Source organism: Nicotiana tabacum, chromosome 17, assembly GCF_000715075.1.
Source record: "Nicotiana tabacum cultivar K326 chromosome 17, ASM71507v2, whole genome shotgun sequence".
In the NCBI taxonomy this organism is placed as follows: Eukaryota; Viridiplantae; Streptophyta; class Magnoliopsida; order Solanales; family Solanaceae; genus Nicotiana; species Nicotiana tabacum.
Window position 1 is genome coordinate 49,974,136 of NC_134096.1, and position 9,636 is coordinate 49,983,771.

The following is a 9,636-nucleotide window of genomic DNA, read 5'->3' on the forward strand; positions in this document are numbered from 1 at the left end:
CGTCACATAGTTGGTCCATATATGCCCTTAGACTTACACAGTTGGCCCATATATGCCCTTTTCGAAACGGAATCCACCCAAACTAATTAGCTCTTTCGTTAATTGTATTAATGTGTATTACAAACACTATTTCCTTTTTATTAGTACTTTTTTTCTTTACCTTTCTCTTTTCTTTCTTCTTTTTTCTTTTCTTTTTTCTTTCTTTTTCATTCCCCCTTATCCGATTTCCTCCATTAATGATGTCTTCTCCATTTTTATCAGCAATTTCACTTGACAAAACTCATGAATTCCAATTACTAAGAAACTTCTCCCATAAGAATATTTTTATAGATCATATGTTTGTCAATTTTTTAAAATTTTTAACAAAGTAAGATTGAAATAATATTTATGTAACAAAAAATCCGAAAATCTAACAAAACCAAACAATCCAAACCGATATAATTGGTTTGGTTTGATTTTGATAAAAATCGAACCAACACGTTCCATGTATACCTCTAATCTACATAGTTAATAAAAAAATTGAAAATGTCCAGTTGAAAAAAGACTAACAACTCAAATTTATAACACTACAACTTGAACTCTAGGCTTTTAATCATTAAATTATCTTTCTGGAAACAATTTAAATATTTTGGTCTTTTGAGTATTGTTAAAGGTTGAGATATTTTTATTATTTTAAAGTTTAAACCATAATTTTTGGAACAATTTAATTTCGTTTATTTAGAGGGCCAGTGAAATTGGAACTTTATTACCTTATGGGAGAATTTTCTTAGTAATTAGAATTTATAAGTTTTGTCAAGTGAAATTGGTGATGAAAATGAAGAAGACATCATTAATGGAGGAAATCGGACAAGGGAGAAAGAAAAAGAAAAAAAAAAAGAGAAGAAAAGAGAAAGGTAAAAAAAAAAAGGTACTAATAAAAAGGAAATAATATTTGTAATACACTTTAATACAATTAAAGAAAGAGCTAATTAGTTTGGTAGTTCATCGTTGACTTGCCTAACGACGACGTTGAGCGCCACCACAACTTATAGAGGGAATTCGATCGTGACAGATTTTGTCAAAAACCTTCACTAGTGAAATCATTCTTAATACTTAATTCACTCATCTCTAGTTCATATAAAACATTTGTACTCAAATGAATGATTTGAGTGTCCGAAATCTAATGCAAATCCTAGTTATAACACTCATGTGAGTTTATCAACTCTAAATTTGGTAAACATGTTTAAATAAAACTTGTACAACTCGTGAGTTGTAGTAGGTGCTTGCTACCAGATTAATTAATTGAGATAGTCACGGGTCACAAATTAATCAAACACAACGTCATTACCAGATGAAAAAATAAAAAATTCATATTAGTAGGTCTTTTGACATTTAATTTTTGATTGACTGGAGCAATTGTCCTCTTTAGATTACATTCCGCGGACTGTTGTGACTCTTGTGATAATGGAAAAGAGGAAAGTGACAATGACTCTTTATATATACAAAATACAGGCATATATATGCGTGTTCCACAGTACCAATTTCCAAGAGTGAGTGATAACTGTATCAGCAGAAAAAACCCTCAAATACTCTGCAATTCTCAGCTCATTCCCTCTTCAATCAGTACACGGAAATCTGCAAAAATAGATTCGGATAAGAAGAGGAAGAAGACATCGATCTCTTCAGCAGATCGACCGTCGGACAAGCACAAGAAAAAGTCCAAAATGTCCTCATCCTCCTCCCGCTCCTCCTCCGGCGGCGAAAAAGTGAGGGCTTCCCATATACTCATTAAGCATCAGGGATCACGTCGTAAGGCTTCCTGGAAGGATCCAGAAGGCCACGTCATCTCCAACACCACCAAAGACGCCGCCGTCTCTCAGCTCAAATCTCTCCGTGAAGACATTGTCTCCGGCAAAGCTAAGTTCGAAGACGTGGCTGCTACTCATTCCGACTGTAGCTCCGCCAAACGCGGAGGTGATCTCGGTCAGTAACCCTAGACTTACAGTCCCTTATTATTATTATTATTTATATTTTGTGATGAATTAAGTAATTTATATACTTTAGGAAAAGCACTAAAAGTAAAAAATAAAAAGTATAAATAGAAGTATCCAAAATTGATAAAAAATTAAAAGCATTTGAAATTATATGAAAAAGCCTAGTAAAAAAAATGCTTGTAAATAGTAGTAGTGTCATGTAGAATGAGACAGAGTATTTAGGTGAACTAAATCCTCTTTTTCTTTTTGCTAGTTTTTCGAATTTTTATAGAAAAATGAGAGAAGTATTTGAAGAGTTTATACTCTGAAATTCTCCCTATCTCTTGTAAAGCTGATAGAGTTACCGGCAGGACTGTTTTAAGTATTCTCTTCCATTATGAGAAACTTATTTACTTGCTTAAGGCTTCATGACCAAGTGGTATCTTATTTAATGTGTTCTTAGTAGGGTCATCTGTTCTTTGCATTTGGTTTTGGCCAAGTTATTTGACTGAATTTGTGGAAGCAAGTGATTGTTCTTTTAGTTCAGTTACCCTTAAGAAAAAGTAAATTTTGTGTGTTTGAGGTTGTTGATTTAGTTTCTTTAATTGTCATGCATGCATGAAGTTCTTGTATAAGATTTAAAAAAAAAAGAGGTCATGAAAAGTTGCCAAAGGAAAAGTCAAACTCATTCTTTAAGCCCATGGGAACATGTATCTAGAGACCCTCAGTATCGTTGTATAATATGTTTCTTCCCTAGTTTATACTTAGTTGTAAAAGGAAAGCGTTTTCTTTCATTTTCTAGTCCTGCCCAGTGCCACCTCCCATTATATTCTGAATGGGATCTCCGCCCTTTGTTTGGCTTTCGCATACTTCCCATAAGAACTAATGCAACAACACGGATAGCTACGCCTCCATCCGGAACTAGTTGGGGTTGGGTATATGAATCAGTTTTAGTCTATTTGGCTCATTTCCTAAGTTGCTCGGATACGGGTGCGAGTGTCCGACACGACTGATGATTTAGAGGTCAGATCCTTCGAGATATAAATTCTAAGATTCGGGGATATGGATCCTAGTACGGATACAGATGCGGGGATCCGACTAAAAATAATTCAAAAAAATAAAAAATATCTCTAAATTATGAGAATTTATGTGGAATACTTACGTATAGCTTGTAAGTGTAAATTTCTTTTTTATTCTTAAGTTGTAGATAAGTAAAGGATTGATTTCCTAGTTAAGGTATGTTATTTTTTAAAATTTACCCTAGTTTTGGTTCTGATTTAGGGAATCAAATTGTATCTCGTCTTACATATTTCCGTCCGTCGTGGTCAAAGTACCCAAAACTGTTTGACCAAATCCGGTACGGATCCCATACCCACACGCATACTAGTGTCGTGTCGACACGGGTTCGGCACCTAAACTTCCGTGTCGGAGCAACTTAGCTTATTTCATTTCAATACTCAATAAGTTGTCTTATAATATGTAGTGGCTTTCTGAAATTCAAACTTATCCGATATAAAAATCTCAGTGTCAAAAGGAGATAAAAACCCTCCACAAAAGAAAAAGTGGCATTACTGCTTCCAGCAGATTAGTCTGAGCTACAATCCTGGTTAGGAAGTCTTCTAATCTGAATCTAGATGGCCATCTTCGAGGAATCAATGCATTTAAGTGCAACTGTATCTCACTTTTTCTTAGACACTTTCTGCTTCCCTATGAGTACTGATTCCCACTGAAGGATTAGTGTATAAAAATGAAGACATTGGACTCTGAAGGGATGGATTCTTCTTGAATCGTTGAATATTCAGTGCCCGAGTTTGGAGGCCTTGTCTCTATGTTGCATATAACGAGCAGTTCCGGTTGATTTATGTGTCAATTCTACCCATCTATCTACTTATCTAAATGTCAAGGAGCAGGGCAGTCTTCACTCTCTAGCCAGACAGTCTCTGCTTCTCGGCAAATATCATCTTCCAACCTGGTGAAAACTAACTAAATGAGGAGGTGGGGAAACTAATGCTTCCCACTGGAGCTATAGACATACTCTGCTTCTCCCTCCGCCCCCTATTTTTTTCATTAAGTATGTTAGCATTGGTAAAATGTTGTTCCTAAAGGGATGAGATTTTGTGTTTTTGTAAATCATCTCTGGCTTCTAAAAAGTCAGTACCTCATGCTCTTCAGTGTCTTGTTTACTATACTTTTGCGGCTGTGTTCAATGATTAACCATGTGAAATCTGGAAGGGTTTTTGACCTCATTCTTAAGTCTCCATTTGAGCTTAGTCCATTTGTTTTCATGCTATTTGCCTCCATATTCTGTTCCAATTCTTACTTTTTTGTATCTTAGCATGTCATGTTCTTTATATATCTCCTCTCCTTAATTTATGTGTCATTTAAAATCCTTTATGTTGTGGTTATATGTCTTAAGACTCATGCTTTTAGATGCTTTCTGGTGTTTTTCCATGGATGCTGTTTGACTAATGTGACAATTAAATAAAGAAATTTGCTTGAATTATTACATTGAATTTGTTCAAAATATGTTTAGATAATGGATGAAAATGTCAGAAGAGTGTAATAGCCTGTTTGGCCAAGCTTCTCAAGAGGCCAAAAACACTTTTTTTCCTAACTTGATGTGTTTGGCCAAGTTTTTTTGGGGGAAAAAAGTGCTTTTAGGAAGAAGCAGAAACAGTTTCTGAGAAGCAGAAAAAAGTAGCTTCTTCCCAAAAGCAGAAGCAGAAGCAGTTTTGACTTTTCTTCTTACCAAAAATACCCTTAACAAAATATAGTATATACCAAAATAACCGTTAAACCTAATACTTAGGATATTAATGTATAAATATTTCTTATTATTTTTAGGATAGCTTTCTAATATATAGTGACTTTAGGGGTGAATGCTTTTATATTTGTAGAATGATTTTTAATATATTTAACTTATATTAAAAGAATTAAGTACTTTTAAATTTTATTTTCATATTTTACTTAAATAAAATGAAAAGATTTAATTATTGCCTATAATAACAAATTTTTAAGATTATTTATTTACTTATAATATTAACTATTAAGTAAATCTATTCATGTCTTTATTTGTAATTTGATACTTAAAAGCACTTTTTGAAAAGCTTGGCCAAACACAAATTATTGCTCAAAAGTGCTTTTCAGAGTGATTAGCCAAAACACAAACTGCTTTTCTTCAAAATAAGCTGATTTCTCAAGCTTGGCCAAACAGGCTATAAGGATGTCATAGTAAGTTTAAAACAATACAAAGCAGTAACTGTCATATGTTATATTCTTTGAAGGTTGTAATTTCGTCACCAGAAAATAGGTCAATATTTGTAGAACATAGTACAAGAAAAAAGTGATAGTACAAAATGGAATTGAGGAAGTATTAATCTTATCCTCACGAGGATTTAAAATGCAGCAATCTAGATGAAGGATGAGTGTTTGATTGAATGTATTTCAATGTTGCATAGCAAGCTGATGCCATCTTCTTGATTGCAGATTCTTTTTTTTTTAACCATATATTCTGCACTTTTATTTGATATAAAAGCATTTTTGTTAATCAGCAGGGATGCTGTCTTAGTTTATCTTATTTCCTGGAGAACTGTACATTAGCTCAAAACTGTGGCTTAACTTGTATTCCTCATCTGACAGTTTACATAATTTGGTATCACGAAAACTATTCTTCATGCACATGCTTGCGCTGCAATTTCCAGGCTTTTCTAGTTGGCTGAAAGCCTGAAACCATGAATAATTCTTTAACATATCCACTATGCATAGCATGTGTAAGGTTCAGAAAAACTTCCACAGTTTGTTATATTTGGACACTATTTGGCAATTAACTGTTTTAACTAAAACTTGATTGTTATATAAAGTCCTGATTTTGCATACAATAGATTCTAAAATAGTTTGCCCTATATAGCCATTTGCTTTGAAAGAGAAGCAACAAACAGGATTTAGTGGTCGAAACTATAATTCCTCCATCAACATCCTATGACTTCCTTTCTGATTACACCAAGGTAGGAAATTTGAAGTTCAAAATCATAATCTACGGATGAATAGACAAACTGGTATTTTCCTTCATATGCATAAACAGGTACATTTAACTTGCTAACTGTTTCATAGCGGCCTAATCCAGGCCCTCATATTGGTTCCATGTTAATTCTAGTAGCGTGTTTGTTAAGTTAGTGATCTGGTATAAAAGCAGAGGCATTTTTAAAAAGTCATTGTGACTAACAGACCCGTTTGGCAGAGGCATTTCACATTCATTTATCCTATTATCTGTCTGAAATTAAGGTTGAAAGGAACTACCTGTAGAGAGATGATTATTACAGAAGAAACATTCTCCACGGCACCTAATTGTATCTTTCACTGGAGAGAAGGCTTCTTCCTGCGCATGTATTAAGATGTTCCTATGAGGGTTTATTAGAAACTAGCATTCTCTGCTTAGTGAAGTGATTCTTTGGATATAAATGTGTCATCGAAAGGCTTCGAGGTTCTGGAGCTGTGGAATAAAGCAATCTGATACATTTGTTCTTGCTAACTGAACTTGTAGATTGTTTGAAAGATGAGAAATAAATTATCCGCACTAGTCAAAAAAGAAAAGGAAAATATTGTATCCAGATTAATGCAGCTCAAGTTTTGTATAGTAGTTTTCTCTATAACATGTTGCCCCATTCCATAGCTCAGAATCTGTCAACAAATATTTTAGTGTTGATGCCTCTCATTTTCGGGTTCTTATGGCTTCCTAAAGGCCACAAAATTTGTCTAACTTTGTTTTATTGTCGCTAACTTAGTTCCAGGTCAATTACTTATAAAAGAAAATACGTAGTTCTGAATCAATTAGCTGTTGCATAGGCCTTTGTAGCAAAACCTACTTAACAAGCACATATACTGCTCTATCACATGGAATGTATCTGAATATAGAGATCACCAATGGTTTTAATGGACGTGCACAATTTCTCATAGTTTCTTGGACAGCAACGAGTTCTGTTTCGTTAATGATCTTTTTGAATCGGGTATTACTTGTATTGTTTAGCAAGTTATACAAACCTCTAAAGAATTCACATGCAGGTCCATTTGGCAAAGGTCAGATGCAGAAACCTTTTGAAGAAGCAACTTATGCTCTAAAAGTTGGCGAGATAAGTGACATCGTGGAAACTGACAGCGGGGTTCACATCATCAAGAGAACAGCATAAAGCCGTAAATATAGTGATGTTTGCGGAAGAATGGCGACCCTGGTGGTGCAGTATTCAGCTAGAAAATGTTGCCACTATAATGCTTATATCGATAATTATGAACTACACTAAAATGATAGCAAGAAATTTTTTCCTACTCGCCCTTTATTCTCAGGGTTGAGGTGAAGATTTAAGAAAATTAGACCAAAAAGGGATGAGACTTATCTTTGGTAATTTGGTTCACTTTTAGTGGGCCTTTTTTGGGCATTTTTAATATTTGCTGGAAACCTGTTTTGGCCTAATTTTGTGTGCTGCATGCTCTTGATGTGTTTTCTAGTTGGCGAAATACATAAACAACCTCTTTAAGTTGTCCTTAACGATCAAACAAACACCTCAGCTGACCCATTTACCATTTAGACACTTCAAGTTGTTATTAAGTGTATCAAGCAAACACATGGTTCTGATGTGGCATATGCTTGTTTGCTAACAAAGTTTTGGGCGCGTGAAGTTTTTTTTTTTCAGCCTAATTTTTTTCTTTGAAAACAAAAACCAAGAAACATTAGAGCAGCATAGTAGCTAGCTGAAGCAACCGCAATCTCTTCTTCCTTTCTTCTTAACTAAACCACCTCAACCGACCATGAAACCACCATAGAGGTCAGGAAACCAGCCATTAAAGCTCGAACTAAGTCATTGTAAACCACCAGAAACTACCACCTTTCACCACAAAATTCTACTGCCCGTAACCTTCGGAGATCCGCCTAGTTCCATCGACCCAAAATCAATCCTAAACCCAGCTGAAAGAAGCAGCAAAAATGCAGCAACAAGAGTTGCTAAAAACTACCAAATTTTTTTCTCAGTAGTCTTGCCGCTCTCATGTCCAGCATAAGAACACAATTTCTCCACCCTATTCCATTTTTACGGTAGAAATTTTAAGGACAATTTTACACCAAAAATAACAAATTAGAGAAAAAAGTAATATAAGCCCAAATTTCATAATCAAGAAAATAATGGAGAGAAGACTGAAGATTCCAGTAGAATCGTTTTTAGCTTTGCTTGGAGAACAAATTTTCGATGATAGAGGTCGCATAATGAGCTTTTCTGACGAGGTTCATTAATGATCCCTTAGCGAGTTCTCTATTTGGCTATTCTTTGTTGTTTAATATTTGTATGAGTGTTAATTTGTTGGGTGGATTTAAGAAAAGAGGATGGGGGACACGAATGGCGCAAAGAAGAAGTTGAAAGGGAGGGGGAAGGGGGAGTAGGGGTAGCGCTGGTCTTGATAAAAAAGAAAAGGGTTTCTCTTCCTTCTTTAGATCTATTTTCTTTTTTTGTCAATTATATGTGTCAATTTTTTATTATAATTTACACGTGTCGTTTTTTAATTGTCTCATTTGACACGTCATTGGCAAGTGTAGCTCACACATATGGTCTTCTGTACTCGGGTGTTTACTTAATACACTTAATAATTACTTGAAGTGACTAAATGGTAAATGGTTCAATTGAGATGGCTGCTTGATCGTTGTGGACAACTTAAAGGGGTCGTTTATGTATTTCGCCGTTCTAGTTCTTACAAGCTTCTATATATATGCTTCTGAGATTCAGCAAACCTATTAATTTGGTACTCCATTCGATTCATTTTATACAATAGCGTTTTCACCGGGCACAATTTAAAAAAAAAAGAAAAAAGACATGTGAGACATACTCAAAGTACTCTTAGAATTAAAAAACAAAAAGTACTCTTCGAACTTGTGATAAAAAATAAATCGTAATATTTTTATGACATAAGAGTATGTCATTAAGTGTTGGATGAAAATTTTAAAATTAAACTTAAAGAATTTATAAATAAAATTTATAATGTTTTACATTACTTTAGAAGTATCATAAATCACAATTCTTTTATTAAGAAAGTGTTTAAAGAATTAAAATTTTAAAGTAAAAAACCTTTTAATTTTTCCAATAGCAATGGGGAATTAATTGAGTTTACATATTACAATTAGCTAATTTTAGGATACGCGCTTTGCGCATGTACCTTATATTAGTAAGTATAAAGCTTTAAAAAGTCATGTAAATATTAGTATTAAACTATATATACCTGGCATGTAATTGTTAAACATTACATCAAAAGTATTTTTAAAATCCGATGTTAAGTTAAAGACTATAATAATTGTGAATATTAGGATAATTTATAGTATTTGATTAGTATTTATTAGAGCCGAGGGTCTTCCAAAAACAGCCACTTTACCTTCTTGAAGGTAGGGGTAAGGTCTGCGTACATACTATCCTCTCCGGACTCCACTTGTGGGATTACACTAGGTCTGTTGTTATTGTTGATTAGTATTTATTAGAATAAGTATTTATATATTTTTCATAAATTTTATAGAAGGAAGATTTGATTAAAGAGTCATGGACATTCTTTTGAATATCCAAAGAATCAAGCATAAATTTTCACAAAAAGTTTTTCTCAATTTTTCTTTTTATTTGATCTAAGATAATTAGATTATACAAAGTTAATTAATTTTATT

General features: G+C 33.8%; 1 protein-coding gene across 1 annotated transcript; it reads left to right on the plus strand.

Annotated features, from left to right (window-relative positions):
* The first annotated feature begins 1,449 nt into the window (after nucleotides 1-1,449).
* Nucleotides 1,450-7,416, plus strand: LOC107817709 (peptidyl-prolyl cis-trans isomerase Pin1-like). The gene is made up of 2 exons (XM_016643578.2): nucleotides 1,450-1,962; nucleotides 7,011-7,416. Exons 1-2 carry the CDS (start codon nucleotides 1,500-1,502, stop codon nucleotides 7,133-7,135), a joined length of 588 nt encoding a protein of 195 aa, XP_016499064.2. The 5' UTR covers nucleotides 1,450-1,499; the 3' UTR covers nucleotides 7,136-7,416.
* The last annotated feature ends 2,220 nt before the right edge of the window (nucleotides 7,417-9,636 follow it).

What these genes read in the sequence shown, in the direction of transcription:
- LOC107817709 (XM_016643578.2), top strand. Translation starts at nt 1,500, where the DNA reads ATGCGTGTTCCACAGTACCAATTTCCAAGAGTGAGTGATAACTGTATC. An exon ending in CAAACGCGGAGGTGATCTCG is followed by an intron (nt 1,963 to 7,010) that starts GTCAGTAACCCT and finishes ATTCACATGCAG; the next exon opens with GTCCATTTGGCAAAGGTCAG.